Source organism: Hemitrygon akajei, chromosome 20 (genome assembly GCF_048418815.1).
Source record: "Hemitrygon akajei chromosome 20, sHemAka1.3, whole genome shotgun sequence".
Taxonomy (NCBI): domain Eukaryota; kingdom Metazoa; phylum Chordata; class Chondrichthyes; order Myliobatiformes; family Dasyatidae; genus Hemitrygon; species Hemitrygon akajei.
Window position 1 is genome coordinate 59,626,103 of NC_133143.1, and position 20,286 is coordinate 59,646,388.

Sequence of the window (20,286 nt, forward strand, 5' to 3'; positions counted from 1 at the left end):
CCATCCACTTCAAGGTTCAATGGTATTCAGAGATGCGCTGCCCCACACAGATATTGTAACACATGGTTATTTGAGTTACTGTCGCCTTCCCGTCAGCTTGTACCTGTTTGGGCATTTTTCTGTGACCTCTTTCGTTAACAAGGTGTTTTCACCGAGAGAACTGCTGCTCACTTTTATTTTTCACACTATTCTCTGTGAACTCTAGAGACTGTTGTGGGTGAAGATCCCAGGAGATCGCAGTTTCTGAGATACTCCAACCTCCCCGTCTGGCACCAACAACCATTTCACAGTCACATTTCTTCCCCATTCTGATGTTTGACCTGACGAACAACTGAACCTCTTGACAAGGTCTGCATGCTTTCAGGCATTGAGATGCTGCCACATGATTGGCTGACGACTGCAGATTTTTGTCTTAATGAGCTGGTGTACCAGGTGTAGCTAATAAAGTGACAGCTGAGTGTATGTCAGTGATGATAAACCTGATTGTCAGTTTGTTTCCCCACATAAACACAAACAAAGATAGAGGTTTTAAAAAAAGCTTTACCTTTTCTCAACTATTTTCAAGAACTGTTGTAAGTCTATTTCTTGTTTCTGTAAGTCCCCAAACGAAGATTTTAGCTCCACAGCATCCTGGCCTTCTAGATCGAAGCTTAAATTTGCAAATTTTGTGTCTGCGCTCGCCTCCACCTTTTCTCCAAATGTTCCTTCATACTTGAGAAATGTGGATTCTGTGACAACTGCAAAAACAAAATCCTTTTCAGTTCAACAACTGAATGCACAATGTGAGCATTTAACTATTGACAACATGAGCTTGGTTCCCAGCATGCTTTACGATAAACAGTTCTTAAGGCAATTGTTCTAGTGACATCTGATAAACATCAGAAAGATTTATGCTTCTGATGAATTTAGGTTTATAAAATACAATCAAAATTACAAAATTCTGAACGCAGAAAATCTAATTTCATTTGTAATACAGGGCATAATGAGTAGACTGGTGAACAGGATAGAAATAACAATTTTCTAGGCTAGTGCACTGCATCCATTTCTGCTCTTCGACTTTTAGGGGGAACTTGGAGGTCCCAGAGGAAGTGAAGACATGAAGAAAAGATTGTCTGAAATAATTTCAGAGATGAGCAATTCAGCTACAAGATTACATTGGAAAAGATTGCTGCTGCAGCCTAACCACTTCATGGGTCGACATGTTGTGTGTCAGTGACGCTCTTCCCACACACCACTGTTGTAACGCGTGGTTAAATGAGTTATTGTTACCTTCCCCTCAGCTTGAACCAGTTGGGTCATCCTCATGTGACCTCTCTCATTAACAAGGCATTTTCAACCACAGAACTGCCACTCAGTGGTTTTTAAAAATTTTTTTGCACCAGTCTCTGTAAACTCTAGAGCAGGGGTTCCCAATCTGGTGTCCATGGACTCCTTGCTTAATTGTATTGGTCCATGGTATAAAAAAGGTTGGGAGCCCCTACTCTAGAGACTGTTGTGCGTGAAGGTCACAGGAGATCAGCAGTTTCTGAGGTATTCAACCCACTGCAAATGGCACCAACAACCGTTTTACCGTCAAAGTCACTTAGATCACAGTTTGTCCCTATTTCGATGTTTGGTCTGAACAACGACTGAACCTCTTGACTACGTCTGCATGCTTTTATGCATTGAGCCGCTGTCACACAATTAGCTGATCAGATATTTGCTTTAATGAACAGGTGTACAGGTGTACCTAATTAAGTGGCCACTGAGTGTACGTGCTTATTGGTCTGTTGAGGTACATGTGCTAACTTCAAACTGAATTCTCATTTTCTTGATTTCAGCGTTCACTTTATGCAGGTCAACACGAGGAAATCGGCAGGTGCTGGAAATTCAAACAACAACACACACAAAATGCTGGTGGAACGCAGCAGGCCAGGCAGCATCTATAGGGAGAAGCGCTGTCGACGTTTCGGGCCGAGACCCTTCGTCAGGACTAACTGAAAGGAAAGACAGTAAGAGATTTGAAAGTAGGAAGGGGAGGGGAAAATGCGAAATGATAGGAGAAGACCAGAGGGGGTGGGGTGAAGCTGAGAGCCAGACAGGTGATTGGCAAAAGGGATACAGAGCTAGAGAAGGGAAAGGATCATGGGATGGGAGGCAGGTGATTGTTTTAAGCACATTACCTTGAAGACCAAAACTTGTGAGTGGTTAATACTAATGCTAACTAATTAGTGCAGTTAAAAGCTTGCCTGGACCTCTTACAGGGAAGGCTCTTTTGTTGAGATAAAACTTGGTGCAGTCATGGCTGAATATGTTTTTAGCACCACTGGTACAGGAGGAGAGAAAGGGAGGTCTGTTCCATGGTCTTGCTGACATTGAGTGTGAGGTTGTTGTTAAAACAGCACTCAACCAGCCGATCTACCTCACTCCTATATACCCTTCATTGCCAGATGAGCAAACTGTTGGAAGCATCATTACAGGTTGTGTCCTGGTCCGTTTGAATGCGCAAAGTTCAAAGTAAATTTATCATCATAGTACATATGTCATCTGAGGGAAGGGGCTGAGGAGGTGCCAGAGGGCGATTTCTTCACATTCATCTTCAAAACAGCTTAAACTCCTCTTTAATGTTTCTTCTTTCCTTTCTCAAGGTGGCTGGGATTCTGTTGGAGTCCGTGATCTATAGCTGCACTCAAACTCTGGTTCTCCACGGCAGTGGGTGCCCGCTCTTGGAGCTCGCCCAGCGGCCTAGCGTTTTTGATAGCTCCAGGAGCAGCCTGGAAGACGCGTGCCTTCAGGGCCCGATTCTTCACCAGCCTCACCAACTGAAGCGCCGCAGGAGACTAGAACATCAAATCAGCGGCTGCAGCTGTCGGAGGCCTCTGCACTCGAGTGATTGCTCTCTCTCTCTCTCTCTCTGGTGAGAGGAGAGTTTGCTGCCAATTCTTGAGTCGGAGAAATAAAGCGATGCTGCAGACTGTAACATTGAAAAAGCGAGCTGTTGGTCTCCCCTTTCGCCGTGGAAGGAGTGACAACAGAGAGAGAGAGGAAAGAGAGGGGGGAGAGAGAGAGAGAGACAGAGAGACAGAGACTGTTACACATCAAAGTGCTGGTTATGGACTGGAGTTTTTTAATTAACTCTAGATCATACTCTCTCTGGGGGCTTTGCTATTGCTTGCATGGTGGACGGTGGGGAGGGGTGATGCTTCCTGCTTGAACAAGTGGGAGGAGAGGGAGGTTTGATGCTTTGCTGTTGCTTGTGTGGGAGGGTGTGCTTTGGGGTTCTAACATCTTTCTGTCATTCATTCTTTGGGGGGTTTTCTTGTTTCGTGGATGTCTGTGAAGAGTAAGAACTTCAGATTGTACACTGTATACATTCTCTGATATTCAATGCAACCTCCAAACCACTGAATTTCTTTAAGGCATTCACAGTAAATACAAAGAAACACAACAGAACCAATGTAAAAACCGCACACAACAAGACAGGCAAACAACCAGTGTGCAAAAGACTACAAACTGTACATAAATAAAAAAAATCAGGAATGCAAAAAGCTGACATGGGCAGTGGGTCCCTCCCCATCCTTGGTGCTGTTTCAAAAAAGCAGCATTCATCATCGAAGGTCCCACCATCTGGCTGTGCCATCTTCCCATAGCTACGGTCAGCCACAATGTTCAGAAGCCTGAAGTCTTCTTCCTTTCAACCAGTCGCATCTTGAACCAACCTGCACAACCTCCTTCACCACCTTACTCTTGCAACACTATGACCACTTTGCTCTACAAGTGAACTTTGTTATTTTCTGTTTGGTTCTAATTGTGTTCTTTCTTGTATATTAGGCACCTACTGAATATTGAAAGTCCTACAACACGAGAAATTCTGCAAATGCTGGAAATCCAAGCAACACACACAAAATGCTGGAGGAACTCAGCAGGCCAGGCAGCATCGAAGGAAAAGAGCAAACACGGTGAAGGGTCTTGGCCTGAAATATCAATTGAAAGGCCTAGATAGAGTGGATGTTTCCAATAGTGGGAGAGTCAAGGTACAAAGAGCACAGTCTCATAGAAGGACGTCCCTTTAGAACAGATAAGGGGAGGAATTTGTTTAGCAGGGGATGGTGAATCTGTGGAATTCATTGCCATAGACAGCTGTGGAGGCCAAGTCATTGGGTATATTTAAAGCAGAGTTTGATAGATTCTCCATTAGTAAGGGTGTCAAAGGATACCGGGAGAAGGCATTTGAAAATTAAGTTGAGAGGGACAACAAATCAGTTATAATCGAAGAGTGGAGCAGACTCGATGAGCCAGATGGTCTAACACTGATCCTATGTCTTATGGTCTAAGATGCTATTGTTCTCCTTTGAGCAGAGAGGAAATTTAATGGAGTTTATATAGAACTGATAGAGGGAAGCTGATGTCTTAAGGACTTGGGAACATGGATATAAAATTCCGGTCATCCAGGACATGCACTCCTCATTAGTAACATCAATGAGGAGCTACCATAGCTTGAAGACCCACACTCAGCGTTTTAGGAACAGCGTCTTTTCTTCCACCGTCAGATTTCTGAACAGTGCATGAACACTACCGTAGTCTTTTGTTCTCTTTTTGCATTACATATTTTCTATATGTTCTTATTGTAACTTATAGCATTTTTATGCATCGCACTGTACTGCTGCTGCAAAACAACAAATTTCTCAACATATGTCAGTGAACCTGATTCTGATTCTGAAATTTGGGGCAAAAGAGGAAAGGGGGCTGTGAGGATTTTCATATTTATTTATGCACGAAGAACAATTATCCTGTGGAATTCAATTGCGTATAGTGTTGACAGAAGCACAATCATACAAGGCTTTCGAAAACAAGACAATTCTCTAATCCAAATGCCACCTTCTGGTCTCCAGGTGGAATGCAAGAGCTGTTCATAATGCCAGGACATCAACAGTTTCCAAGGTAATCAAACCACCTCATCTGGCACCAACAATCATTCCATGGTCAAAGTCACTTAGATCACAGACTACTTTTCCCGCTCAGCCCTAAAATCTACAACAAATCTCTCAGCAGTGAGACATATATTGGCATTTTGTTCAAGGCACAGCTTTAGACAGTAGTCCCTCTGTACAGGGTATTGCAATGGACCTTTGTGCTCTGTATCAGTTTTCTGTTTAATGACTGACAACTCAGTCAATGTGAATACACAGGGAGCTATTCTTCTCAAAGCCATCATTTGTTCAGATGAGATATCTGTCTAATAGCATTCAAATGTGTGCCGAAGTGGAAAAAAGGCATTGAAACGTGTTGGAATAAAAGTTAAGAGATTCTTTGCCACCACCACCACTGAGGATATCTTCAAGAGATGGCATCTCAAGAAAGGAACAACCATCATCAAGGACCCTCACCATCCAGGACAGGACTCCTTGTCACTACACGATTAGGGGTGGCACGGTTCTGCATGGTTACCGTAACGCTATTACAGCACCAGTTCAATTCCGCCACTGCCTGTAAGAAGTTTGTACATTCTCACCAGGCCCAAAAGCTCAAAGTACATTTACTATTAAAGTATGCCTACATTAGACAACCTTGAGATTCATCTCCTTACAGGCAGCCACAAAACAAGAAGCCCAAAAGAACCCATATAAAAATCCATGTGGGTTTCTTCCAGGTACTCTGGTTTGCTCCCGCGTTCCAAAGACGTGGCAGGTTAGTAGGTTAATTGGTCACGTCGATGTGATTGGGCAGCACACACTCGCTGGGCCAGAAGGGCTGTTACTGTGTTGTATTTCTCAATAAAACTGAGATTAGCTTGCCAGTGTGGTACTGAGGCAGCAAAATACAATCTTTGGAGATGCTGACTTCTGGACAAGACGTTAACTTAGATCACAGATCAGAATCAGGTTTAATATTACTGGTGTATGTTGTGAAATTTGTTGCTTTGTGGCAGCAGTATATTAAATGCATTATAATAAAAGCTATAAATTATAATCAGTATCTGTACAGTATAAACAATTAATGCAAAAACAGAGGGGAAAATATCAAGCGAACACGAGGAAATCTGCAGATGCTGGAAATTCAAACAACACACGTCCAGTCCCTATATACCTCCATCCCCCACCAGGACGGTCTCAAAGCTCTTCGCTTCTTTTTGGATTCCAGACCTAACCAATTCCCCTCTACCACCACTCTCCTCCGTCTAGTGGAATTAGTTCTTACTCTCAATAATTTCTCCTTTGGCTCCTCCCACTTCCTCCAAACCAAGGGTGTAGCCATGGGCACCCGTATGGGTCCCGGTTATGCCTGCCTTTTTGTTGGCTTTGTGGAACAGTCCATGTTCCAAGGCTATACCGGTATCCATCCCCCTCTTTTCCTTCGCTACATCGACGACTGCATTGGCGCTGCCTCCTGCATGCATCCTGAGCTCGTTGACTTCATTAACTTTGCCTCCAACTTTCACCCTGCCCTCAAATTTACCTGATCCATTTCTGACACCTCCCTCTGCTTTCTTGATCTTTCTGTCTCCATCTCTGGAGACAGCTTATCTACTGATATCTACTATAAGCCTACAGACTCTCACAGCTACCTGGACTATTCCTCTTCCCACCCTGTCTCTTGCAAAAATGCTATCCCCTTCTCACAATGCCTCCGTCTCCACCGCATCTGCTCTCAGGATGAGGCTTTTCATTCCAGGACGAAGGAGATGTCGTCCTTTTTTAAACAAAGGGGCTTCCCTTCTTCCATCATCAACTCTGCTCTCAAACGCATCTCTCCCATTTCCCACACATCTGCCCTCACCCCATCCGCCCGCCACCCCACTCGGGATAGGGTTCCCCTTGTCCTCACCTACCACCCCACCAGCCTCCAGGTCCAACGTATAATTCTCCGTAACTTCCACCACCTCCAACGGGATCCCACTACCAAGCACATCTTTCCCTCCCCCCACTTTCATGCTTTCTGCAAGGATCGCTCCCTACGCGATTCCCTTGTCCATTCCCTCCCCCCCCCCCCCCCCGCTTTCCGCAGGGATCGCTCCCTACGCAACTCCCTTGTCCACTCGTCCCCCCCATCCCTTCCCACCGATCTCCCTCCTGGCACTTATCCTTGTAAGCTGAACAAGTGCTACACCTGCCCTTACACTTCCTCCCTCACCACCATTCAGGGCCCCAGACAGTCCTTCCAGGTGAGGCGACACTTCACCTGTGAGTCGGCTGGTGTGGTATATTGCGTCCGGTGCTCCCGGTGTGGCCTTTTATATATTGGTGAGACCCGACGCAGACTGGGAGACCGTTTTGCTGAACACCTACGCTCGGTCTGCCAGAGAAAGCAGGATCTCCCAGTGGCCACACATTTTAATTCCACGTCTCATTCCCATTCTGATATGTCTATCCATGGCCTCCTCTACTGTCAAGATGAATCCAAACTCAGGTTAGAGGAACAACACCTTATATACCGGCTGGGTAGCCTCCAACCTGATGGCATGAACATTGACTTCTCTACCTTCCGTTAATGCCCCTCCTCCCCTTCTTATCCCATCCCTGATATATTTAGTTGTTTGTTTTTTTCTCTCTCTCTGCCCATCACTCTGCCTGTTCTCCATCTCCCTCTGGTGCTCCCCCCTCCCCCTTTCTTTCTCCCGAGGCCTCCCGTCCCATGATCCTTTCCCTTCTCCAGTTCTGTATCACTTTCGCCAATTACCTTTCCAGCTCTTAGCTTCATCCCACCCCCTCCGGTCTTCTCCCATCATTTCATATTTCCCCCTCCCCCCACTACTTTCAAATCTCTTAGTATCTCTCCTTTCGGTTAGTTCTGACGAAGGGTCTCGGCCCGAAACGTCGACAGCGCTTCTCCCTATAGATGCTGCCTGGCCTGCTGTGTTCCACCAGCATTTTGTGTGGAAAATACCAAGGAAGTGCTCATGGGTTCATTGTCCATTCTGAAATACGATGACAGGGGAGGAAGCTGTTCCTGAAACGTTGAGTATGCGTCTTTAGGTTCCTACATTATACCTCTTTCTTGATGGTAGCAGTGAGAAGAGACGACGATCGGGATGATGGGAGTCCTAAAAAATGGATGTCGCCTTTCTGAGGCATCACCTTTTGAAGGTGCCCTTGATGCTGGAGAGGCGAGTGCCCATGGTGGAGCCGGCTGGGTTTACTTCCTTCTGCAGCTTTTTTCCAATCTTGCGTAGTAGTCCCTCCGTACCAGACGGTGATGCATCCAATTGGAATGTTCTCCATGACACATCTGTAGAAATTTGCTAGTGTCTAAGGCGACATACCTAAGCCTCCTCAAACTCCTAATAAAATGTAGCTGTTGTCACGCCTTCTTCGTAATTGCATCAATATGTTGGGGCCAGGATAGATCCTCAGAGACGTTGACACCCAGGAACTTGAAACTGCTCACCCTTTCCACTTCTGATCCCTCAGTGAGGACTGGTGTGTTCCTTCGACCTGCCCTTCCTGAAGTCCACAATCAATTCTTTGGTCTTTAATGATGTCGAGTGCAAGGTTGTTGCTGCGGCACCACTTAACCAGCTGATCTACCTCACTCTTGTACACCTCCTCGTCACCATCTGAAAATCTGCCCTCAACAGTTATGCTGTCCGCAAATTTATAGATGGTTATCGAGCAGTGCCTAGACACACAATCATGGGTGTAGAGAGAGTAGAGCAGTGAACTGAGCTTGCGTCCTTGAGGTATGCTGGCGTTAATTCAGAAAGTATGGAAACAGGTTATTCAGATCAACTAGTCCATGCAAGTGAGTGGGCACCCTTCTATTAATTGTCCAGAGCCCTCTTCACTGAAGCAATTCAAGAGCTCATCAAGACTTTTCTGAGCTGTGCTGGTAAACCTGTTTCAATTACTCTCTCAAGCAGTGCATTCCAAGTAGTTATCATTCTCTACATGAAGTTGGCTCCCCTCAATCCTCTCTATTTTTAAAAAAAATCTTAAATCTACGTATGCCCTCAAGTTTTATTTACTTCTGAAAATGTGAACAGTTTTCTGCAGTCTACCCTATCTTTAACCCTGATAATTTCAAAGTAAATTTATTATAAAAGTACATCCAGTATAAAGTACTGTGCAAAAGCCTTGCTTATATGGTTTCAGATGGAATGGCCTCCGCTGAGACCTGATCTCAACAACACCGAAGCCGGCTGCGAATACCTGGAGAGACAGAGCAAGCAAGACAGCCAAGGTCTGTACAAGAACTATGGCAAGTTCGCAAGATGCTTGGAACAACTGACCAGTTGTTATTTTCTTATAAAACTGCACGACAGTGTATTAAGAGAACTGATGCAGTTTGAAAGGCAAAGGCTGGTCGCGCCAAATATTGATTTGATTTAGTTTTTTTTCACTGCTTGTTATAGTGCATTTTTTGGTAATTAGAAACTTTGCATTTCATTATTTCTGAAAGCATCTTCGTTTTACAGAATTTACACGTGCCCAAGACTTTTGCACAGTTGTGTACATCACCATGTACTACCCTGAGATTCCTTTTCTTGCAGGCATTCACAGGAAAACAACAGACTCAATGAAAAACTACACACAAAGACTAACAACCAGTGTACAACAGATGATGAACTATGCATATAAAAATGAACAAGTAATACTGAGAACGTGAGTTGTAGAGTTCTTCAAACCGAGTCCACAGATTGTGGAATCAGTTTAGAGGTCAGGTGAGTGAGGTTATCTATGCTGGTTTAGGAGCCTGATGATTCATTGTACAGGGATTTGATTACATTTAGTACAGAGATTTTAATCATATGTATGAAACAAAAAGCACATCAAATTGCCATAACTCCTCCTTTGTGACAATGGACAGAAAGAGACAATGTAAGTGATAATGCTGTATCTTAAGTCAGCACGGGGTGCTGGCACAGCAAGGAACAGCACAAATGAATCATGGCACATGGGGTTACTGAACAAGCTGTATCAACATGCTGAAGGGGGAGGGATGAAAATGATTTGTTCAGTGGTTGCATGATACTGCAGATGCAGGGAGTGAGACAGAAGGATCTACTCTATTGATATGGAGGTTGGTGGAATGGAAGGTTAACATAAAGACAAATGTTAGCTTTATTTGTACATCGAAACATACAGTGAAATGTATCATTTTGCGTTGACGACCAACACAGTCCGAGGATTGTGCTGGGGGCAGCCTGCAAGCGTCTCTATGCTTCTGGCGCCAACATAGCACGTCCACAACTTGCTAATCCTAACCTGTGCCTCTTTGGAACGTAGGACGGAACAAGGGCACCGGGAGGAAACCCACTTGGTCACGGGGAGAAGGTCAAAACTCCTTACAGATAGTGGGGGGGGGGGGGGAGATTGAATCCTGTTCGGTGATCACTGGTGCTGTTAAGTGATTGTGCTACTTTACTGTACCATGATACTAAATCAAAGGAAACTTTGTTATAATGATCAGCTTAAAAATCATCCCAAGTTCCTATACCCGATGCCCCGTTTCAACTTCATTCCATTCCTTCTGCTGCCCTAGAGTAATCTTGTTCATGTTTAGCTGCCATAGCTTTCCATCATCTTCCCTGACATTAATTCAGCAGGTCAGTCAGCATCTATGGTGAGGAATGAACAGTTGATGATACGGCCCGAGACCTTTCACTGGGACATTTCTTTTTACCACTGAAGCAGCAGCTTGGTCAGCAATCCAGATGAGACTTCAAATGGACACCAAGCAAGTCAACACCCACCAAGTTATTAGACTAGAGCTGGCCTTGATTCCTGGCAAGGTAGGTTACTAATTTTGACGTTTTATTTTCACATTGTCACAATCGACAGTGAGAGAAACTTGCTGATAAAAATGACAATTGCATTTCTTGCCATATATGAATCACTTGCTAAATTCTTTTGAATGTAATTTGAGTGTAATTATATACGTCCAACCAGGTTTTTACTCTTACCTCATTTGGAGTGTTTGAGCAGCAGCAGAAGATCAAATCAGCATTTTATCCGCCTCTCTGCCACCTCGGAACAGTATTCAAAATATCAAGTTCTTTAGAACAATCGTTCTAATTTTTGGGCTCACCTCACAACTCTTTAGTTCATACTGTAAAACCTATTTCTACGGAAACATCACATGGCACTAATGCTGTACATCTCACGAAGTGAAAAACTGGGAGGTGATTTGTGGAAAAGGTAAAGGGCTGAAGATGAAGGGATCTGATAGGAGCAAAGTGATTGGGGGCTGACCCCCCCCCCCCATTGGTGCTGCCCTCTGGTGTTCACTCGGAGAAAGACAAGCTCGATTGCGTAGGTCTACGGCTGCACTAATGTGTGATGAGGACTGCTGTGGCTTGTTCTTGCAGAAACATGGCTCCAGGACACTATCCCATTCACCACTGATCTACAGCTTAGTTACCTGGGACTGGGGCTGCATCATTTTTTCTGACTATATATATTTTTTCTGCTATTGTAACTTTATGTGCCATGTGCTGAGTATGACTGTTGGTACTGAGTTTTGCACCTTGGCCCTGGAGCAACACTGCTCTGTTTGGCTGTATTCATGCATATGGTTGAATGACAATCAAACGTGAACTTCAGAGAAAGGTAAGGAGGGGCACCAGCGCAAAGTGATGGGCAGATAAATGAAAGGGAAGGGGTAAGAGGGGAGCCAGAATAGCGAATCACTTCATTCCCTCCTCCCCCACTTATCCACCTTCCCTCTCACCTGGTCTCACCTATCACCTACCAACTTGTCCTCCTTCCTGTCCCCCACCCTTTTATTTTGGCTTCTTCCCCCCCCCCCTTCTTTTCCAGTCCTGATGAAGGGTCTCGGCCCGAAAAGCCAACTGTTTATTCCCCTCCACAGTTGCCGAGTTCCTCCACCATTTTGCGTGTTGCTCTGGATTTCCAGCATCTGCAGAACATTTCACAAAGTTCCTATAATCAGCAGTTGTATGTTAGCAAAACTCCATACCAGGTTTGATGGGTGCATTGCCAGTCAATATTTCGTGAAGGGTAAATGAAGAGGGGTGATATTTGGGCTTCTGCCAGAACCATCCTGCTTTCTTCTTGGTTACCAAGCTCAAGAGCTGCAGCTTATCGGAATCATTCAGGCTGTTGACCGGAATCAGTTCGCCGCTGCTTTCGATCTGCTTTACAAAACTACTCGCTGCCTTTGCAAACATTTTGAAATATTATTCATGAACCTACAAAATAAACATAAACAGTGACAAAAGATTGATTAAACAAAAACACCAGTACATTTGGAGAGATTATACAGAGAAAAAATTATGTTCAAGTTTAATTATCATTCAACCATACATGAATACCCACGAATACAGTCAAATGAAACACTGTTATTCCATGGCTCAGGTGCAAAACACAGTACCAACATTCATACACAGCACAAGGCACTTACAGTGCATATAAAATAGCAGAAAATACAATCATACAAAAAAAAAATCCAAGTCCCGGACTCCATGAATGATGCAGCAGTCTGCAGTCAATCAGTATACAACTTGTCTTCTGCTGAGTGACCACTAGAGGACAGCACCGACTCCAGCATGCACGCCACACCACACCACCTCCTGCGCTCTGGGGGAGTGCTCTGACTGAAATGACTTGTACTGTCCAGACAGGCAAACTTTGCAACAATCTACAAGCGGCAAACGAAATCAGCAAGCTCCAATCCTGGTCTGGACCTTGTCTGGTGTCTCAGGGCTGGGTGAGTCTGCACCCGTGCCACCCTCACCCCTGGCACCTCTTCTCTGCCACCTGTCCCACACCCCTCCCGTGGTGCTCCAACCTCGCGGTTCCCGACATCCTTTGCTCCCGCCAGATGTACAATCTCGCTCCCTGTTTCACATTGACAAATATGGTGCTGTGCAAAAGTCTGAGGCCCTTTGACTCTGAGGCAGCACTGATAATACGATGACCTCTCTCCTACAGAAGAGATCAATTGATAGAGATCTGTCTTGAAACCAGAAAGGAATTTTGAGAATGCTTTCTTTTATTCCACAACAGAGGGAATCAGGACTTTTACCCTAATTTTTGTTGCAAAGTAAGATTGCATTGGTGAGTGTTAATGCAAAATCCATCAATATGTAGACATTTTACAGAACCCTTTCAATAGTATTTTCAAAGACGATGATAAAAGGTTGCTTTGAAAAATCTACGGCTTTACAATGTTTACAAATACTACTCTATTTTAATTAAAATGATGGAAATACTCAGCTGGTCAGGCAGCATCTGTGAAGAGAGCAACTGAATTAATGTTTCAAATCAGTCACTCTTTAATTAATAGTAAATGTTATTTATTATTTATTGAGCTACTTAGTGCTGCACCACCCAGCAACCCCTGATTTAATCTTAGCACAAACATGGGACAATTTACAATGACCAATTAACCTAGCAACCGGTATGTCTTTGGACAACACGGATGGAAAGCGTGCAAGGGAGCCGGCTGGATTCGAACTCAGGACCTTCCGCCCCAAAGTCCAGCGCTGATGCAACTACGCCAGCTATATTTTATATATATTATAATATATATACACACAAATCTTTAGGGAGCGGTGTCTCAGAAAAGCAGCGTCCATTATCAAGGACACCCAGCACACAGGGCCTGTCCTTTTCTCACTGTTACCATCAGGTAGGAGATACAGAAGCCTGAAGGCACACACTTAGTGATTCAGGAACAGCTTCTTCCCCTCTGCCATCCGATTCCTAAATGGACATTGAAGCTGTGGACATTACCTCACCTTTTTTTAAATATACAGTATTTCTGTTTTTTGCACATTTAAAAAAATCTATTCAATGCACATAATTGACTTGTTTATTTATTGTTTTATTTTATTTATTATTATTTTTCTCTCTCTCTCTGCTAGATTATGTATTGCATTGAACTGCTGCTGCTAAGTTAACAAATTTCACATCACATGCCGGTGATAATAAACCTGATTCTGAAATAGGCTCGTGCACAAGAATTCAAATTCTAATTGACTTTATTTCTTACTTCCTTCACATACGAGGGGTGATTGATAAGTTTGTGGCCTAAGGTAGAAGGATTCAATTCTAGAAAACCTAACACATTTATTTTTCAGCATAGTCCCCTCCTACATGTACACACTTAGTCCAGCGGCCGTGGAGCATACGGATCCCTTCTTTGTAGAAGTCGGCATCTTGGATCTCCAGAAGGGGTCCACAGCATGGGGTGATTGATAAGTTCATGGCCTAAGGTAGAAGGAGATGAGTTTTTATCTTCAAACTTTCTGTATTTTTCACTCAAAGAGTTGAACTGCACGTGCATGTAACGAGAGCTGTATAACTCATCTCCTTCTGCCACAAACTTATCAATCACCCCTGCTGTGGACCATTTCTACACAGAAGGGATCCGTATGCTCCACGACCGCTGGACTAAGTGTGTAAATGTAGGAGGGGACTATGTTGAAAAATAAATGTGCTAGGTTTTCTAAAATTGACTCCTTCTACCTTAGGCCTCAAACTTATCAATCACCCCTCGTACATGAGTAAAAACCTTTACGTTAGGTCTCTGTCTGAATACGCAATGGGCAAATTATAGTAATTTGTAATAAATAGTATGTACAGTAAGGTATATAACAGAACAGTCAATATAGACACAATTATGTCAGTGTGAATTAATCAGTCTGATGGCCTGGTGGAAGAAGCTGTCCCGGAGCCTGTTGGTCCTGGCTTTAATGCTGCGGTACCGTTTCCCGGATGGTAGCAGGGCTGGAACAGTTTGTGGTTCCAGTGACTCGGGTCCCCAATGATCCTTCAGGCTGTTTTTATGCACCTGTTGCTGTAAGTGTCCTGAATAGTAGGAAGTTCACATCTACAGAAGCACTGGGCTGTCCGCACCACTCTCTGCAGAGCCCTGTGATTGAGGGAAGTACAGTTCCCATACCAGGCAGTGATGCAGCCAGTCAGGATGCTCTCAATTGTGCCCCTGTAGAAAGTCCTTAGGATTTGGGGACTCATGCCAAATTTCTTCAACCGTCTGAGGTGAAACAGGCGCTGCTGTGCTTTTTTCACCACACAGTATGTACAGACCACGAGGTCCTCAAAGATGACTGAAATATTAAATACACAACCATCCTCAGCTCTTCCAGGTGATCCACAAAGTACTTCATCCCAGGAACAACTTTCAAAGAAAGGTTGAGCGAGCTTGGGCTTTTCACTTCGGTACAAAGGAGGATGAGAGGCAACTTGTTAGAGGTGTATCAGTTTATGAGAAGCATAGATGGAGTAGACAGGGCAAAAGTGGTCAATACCACTAGACATCTGTCTGAGGTGAGCGGAGGAAGGTTTAGGGAAGGTGTCAGAATGTCACATGTAGTTTGTTTTTTTACACAGAGTTGTGTGAGTAACTGGAACTCACTCCTGTGGTTGGTGGTAGAGACTGATGCAATATGGACATTTAAGAAACTCATAGATAGGCACATGGATGTAAGGAAAATGGAGGTTTATGGGTTGTGTAGAAAGGAAGGTTAGATTGATCATGCGGTAGGTTTATATCTCCTTTTAAGCCCATGACCCCTGCTGGGGCATAGACTGCAGTCAGCAGCTCGACAGAGTCCTCTGTCACCGGCCGGTCTTTCAAGTTCCCAGGTGTAGCCCAACTTCAAGATCCTTCCTCTCCAGGAATGAGGTCATTGGAGCTTCTATCAGGGTCTCTGATGCTCTGGGCTTTTACAGGATGTGGTTGCTAGCCCCGTGCCCAACCCTCCTGCTTTTGCAGCTGGACCTGGGACTATCCACGGCAAAGCTCAGGTTTCTATGTTAGCACAACATTGTGGGTTGAAAGGCCTCTATTGCTGTTTGTCCTAAGATCTCTCCTGCACCCTATAAATCAAGCGTTCCCAACCTTTTCTATGCCATGGAGCCTTGCCATTAACCGAGGAGACCACGGACCCTAGTTTGGGTACCTCTGCTCTAAATCCTTTGTGTAATTCCAAAACCATGTATTATCGAGGTTCACTGTGGCTACCTTGCTCCTGCACTCTATTTGTAAATGAAACAATTTTTTAAACACCTGTCCAGCTATTTTCAATTATTTACACAAACATACACTTTATCCTTTATAAAACTGTGCCCTTCGTTTACAATGTGACCTTCCATTCTTCCTATAAAGATGTCACATTCATATTTCTCAGCAGAAAAATGCTACTACCACTGCTCACTCCAGCAGCCTACCTCCATCTCCTCGCACACTATCTTTGCTCTCCTCACGGTCCACCACGCCTCTAAGCTCAGTGCTGTTGAAAACTTGGAAAATTGTGCACCCAAGTTATTAACTGGCATGAAGGAGAGCAATGTTCCTGTTGTAACTTCTCCAATCCAACAACCAACCATTCTCTACTGCTCTCACTTTCCTGTCCATTAGCCAACTTCCTCTCCAACAGCTTCAGTTATTCCCAGGTTTTTATTCCTGGTGACCAGCCTATAATGGGCACCCTATCAAGCTTGGCAATTCTAATTTTAAATCATGAATTTTGTTTCTTCAAACAGTTCCGTGAAACTTTAAATATCTTTTCATTTGGATTGGACCTCAATTTTAAATTAGAGTACTCTAGTTACAAACTAGATCTTCACTATTTCACAAACAATAGACCGAAAAACCTAACCCAGCCAATGTTCTGTTTGACTTATTCAACATTCACGAATTTTGACTTCAAAATTTCACAAGATATTATATCTGATTCTGATTTTCTTTCTCTTTGTTACATGTTAATTAACTAGTTTCATATATTTACAATAATATTTTATTTACTGCTGTTGAAAAGAACATGATGCAGGTCACAGAATATTATTTGAACCATTCTAAGTTGTAAATACTTACAAAAGTAGACCAGGTCTTGTGAGAAGCTAGACAGTATAATTTAAAACCTTAAGTTTTGGACCAATCACATTTCTCTCTCATTCAACGAACACCCAATGTTATTGATTAATTGAATGTCAGCTCTGGCAGGATTGCAGGCCATTATTTCCTACAGTGCAAAACCTAACATCATGAATGGCTGTGATGATTCCCTCCCAGATGAGCTCAACACCATTCACGCTTTGAAAGCAAGAATAAAACTTAATTTTGGTGAAGCAGCAGCCTTAGTAATATAACAAATGTTAATTAGATATACTCTCTCCCAATTGAGTTTGAGAGGAATTTTGAGTGGAATGACAGATTATTCTAGTTAAGAAACCTTCTTGTGCAATTTAGAAATCAAATTTCTAATCACCCGAGTAATTTGCTTCTTTTACTTAATGTAAAATGTTAATACTTTGACATTTTTCAAAGTAACTGTTCATCTAAGTACAAGGATTGTTAAATTTGTCCTCACCAACAAGAGTGGAGAGAAACCATACTTGATTATGTTCATTACTTACCCCTTTCTAATCTGGGTATCAGATTACCAACGAATTATCAGAAAAGGATGGTGCTGTCAATGCCTAGTCTGGGTTTTGTTAAGGTTACTTAGCTCCTCAATTCTGGAGTTGGAACTGTCTGTCCTTGATCTGAAGGCAGCCTTTGATCAAGCGTGGCCGCAATGCAGCCCAATAAGCTAATCACTGGGGAAAGGGGAAGTCTTCAATGGGTGATCTTCGGTGGAAGATGCAGTTTATCAGAAGTCAATCATCCCAGCCCCAAGAAATCACAGGATTTCCTCACAGACAATCCTCTTTAATTGGTAACAAGATGAAGACACCGCTCCATCATGGACTGATGAGTGGCAAATAACATGGGGGAGCACAGTGGTTACCGTAATGCCATTTTAGCGCCAGCAACCCGGGTTCGTTTCCATCGCCGTCTGTAAAGAGTTTGTACATTCTCCCCGTGACCACGTGAGTTTCCTCCAGGTGCTCTGGGTTCTTCCCACATTCCAAAGATGTATGGGCTGTGTAGGTTAATTGGTCACATGAGTATAACTGGGCAGCGCAGACCTGATGTTACTGTGCTGTCAATATCATCGTCGTTGTTACATGTCGCGTCATACAGTGTAGGCGATCATGGACCCATGACCATGATTGTTCTTGGCAAATTTTTCTACAGAAGTGGTTTGCCATTGTCTTCTTCTGGGCAGTGTCTTTACGAGACAGGTGACTTCCCTCCCCTCTCCACCCCAGCTATTATTAATACTCTTCAGAGATTGCCTGCCTAGTGTCAGTGGTTGCACAATCAGGACTTGTGATGTGCACCGGCTGCTCATACGACCATCCACCGCCTGCTCCCATGGGTTCACGTGACCCTGTTTGGGGGGACTAAGCAGGTGCTACACATTGCCCAAGGGTGACCTGCAGGCTAGCAGAGGGAAGGAGGCGGAGCAGACTCGATGGGCCAAATGGCCTAATTCTGCTACATCTTATGCTCTTACACCTCCTCTGGTAGAGATGTATCGCCAGCCTGCCACGCAAACTATGCTGCATCTTTAAATAAAATAAAACAAATAAACACATGTGGCACACAGACACCAGTCAAAGGCCAATAAAAGTCTAACACCTCCTTTTGGTGTTAAGGGGCATCACTGTTTCCCAGACCCCCTCCCCCATCATTAATATCAAGATCAACCGGAAACCCCAGTTGCTGCATGAATACTCTGGCAAAGCAAACAGCATTGTCACAACACAATGGCAGCAGACATAGGGGAAACCACCAGCACAGTTATCCTGACGGAGAGTCTTCTTCCGGATTGACGGTGACATGTTTTGGGTTCTGAAGTGACTAATGGGGGTCAATGTGAGGACTGCAGATGGGATAGGAAGTGCCTGACAGGGGAGGTGAATAGCTGGGTGAATAGTCTACCCAGCACAGCACAAGATAGGCCATTCGGCCCACAATCCTGTTGCAAGATCAATCTAACCCTTCCCTCCCACATAGGCCTCCATTCTTTTTCCATCCATATGCCTGCCGATTTTAAATATCCCTTACCAGCACATGCACTTACTACTCTCTATGTAAAATAAAAATTGCCCCTGACATCCCCTCTATAGTTTTCTCCTTACTTAAACCCATTACACCTGTTGGGCCATAGGCACTGGCAGCAGTCCACCAGAGTCCTTTACCCCCGCAAAGATCTTTTCTCTTCCAGGGGTGACGTCTTTGGATTTCTGTAGCACTGGGTTTTTTATGGGATGGGTTGCTAGCCTCATGCCCAACCCTCCTCCTTTCACGACAAGGCTTGGGACCGCCCATGACAGCGTTGTGCCCTTAAAAATTATAATCCTGTTGTATTAGCCATAACCACCCTGGGGGAAGAAGGCCTCTGGTTGTCCACTCTAGCTCTGCCTGTTATCATCTTATACACCTCTATCAAGTCACCTCTCTTCCCCTTTTCTCCAAAGGACAAACCCCCATCTCACTCAAACATTCCTCATAGGACACGCTGTCCAATCCAGGCAGCATCCTGGTGAATCTCCTCCGCGCCCTCCCTGAACACTTCACATCCTATAACGGGGCGACCAAAACTGAACACAATATTCCAGGTGTGGTCCAACCAGTGACCTTGCCTACAAAATTAATTTAATTTAAAAAGAGATGGCTGCAAGGACCCATTAACGTTATTCCAAGTGTAAAGTTATTTCAGATTCATAGCGATACTGACACTGGATTAAAATCAATCAGTTCAAAATTGTCAACCAAAGTGGCTTTTCAGTTCACTCTAATGCTAAGAGAGTCTCTCTCTCTCTCGACAGAAGGCAATCCCGCATTCCAACCTGCCATCTGTCAGCGTTACCACAACATGTGACGATATCATTACCCCCGCTGAATCACAAGTGCATTTAATAACATGTTAGCGAAATATCTCACTGCTTTTTTTTTTAAACCTCCCCATTAGAGCGGGTGAAATGCGCTTTCAAACGGTGACTCCTTCCCAATGGCAGGCCGCGCGTTTTCGAACCCCGAGATTCACAAGATGCACCCAAGACTCTTGCGTTCAAGCGTCTCACTTTCGGCAGGACTAAAGATTAAAAAAATAAAAAATAAATAAAATCGAAGCCCCGCAGCAGCGCAGCAGGGAGATGAGCTGCGAGAGTATGTCCACGCCACCCGGTCCCTTATCTCGACTCACCCTCCCCACACCTCGCCAGACGCACAGATCACACCGAGATTGGGAGACAGAGGTCGGCGGAGCAACAGCGTGCCGGCGAAATAACCCGAGGGAAGGAGAGAGAGAGAGAGAGAGCACACCTCAGGCACAGAGCGCCGCAGACAACCAGACCCGAAGCGAAGGAGCGCCGCAGACAACCAGATCCGAAGCGAAGGAGCGCCGCAGACAACCAGACCCGAAGCGAGGGAGCGCCGCAGAAACACTCGGCGAGGTCTCCGCAGCGGCCGCTTATGGGCGTCTCCCGG

General features: G+C 44.4%; 1 protein-coding gene across 4 annotated transcripts in view; it reads right to left on the minus strand.

The window, feature by feature from the left end:
• gsdmeb (gasdermin Eb) overlaps positions 1 to 20,286 on the minus strand; it is a 46,094-nt gene that overhangs the window by 24,999 nt on the left and 809 nt on the right. For 2 of the 4 annotated variants that reach the window (XM_073024396.1, XM_073024397.1), the window contains exons 2-3: positions 11,896 to 12,127; positions 545 to 737 (exon numbers count right to left, since the gene is read on the minus strand). In XM_073024396.1, the coding sequence (XP_072880497.1) occupies positions 545 to 737; positions 11,896 to 12,106 (404 nt within the window). In that variant the 5' untranslated portion in view covers positions 12,107 to 12,127. Of the gene's footprint in view, positions 1 to 544; positions 738 to 11,895; positions 12,128 to 20,121; positions 20,285 to 20,286 lie in introns of those variants that run through there. The other 2 variants (XM_073024395.1, XM_073024394.1) reach the window with 2 other exon arrangements.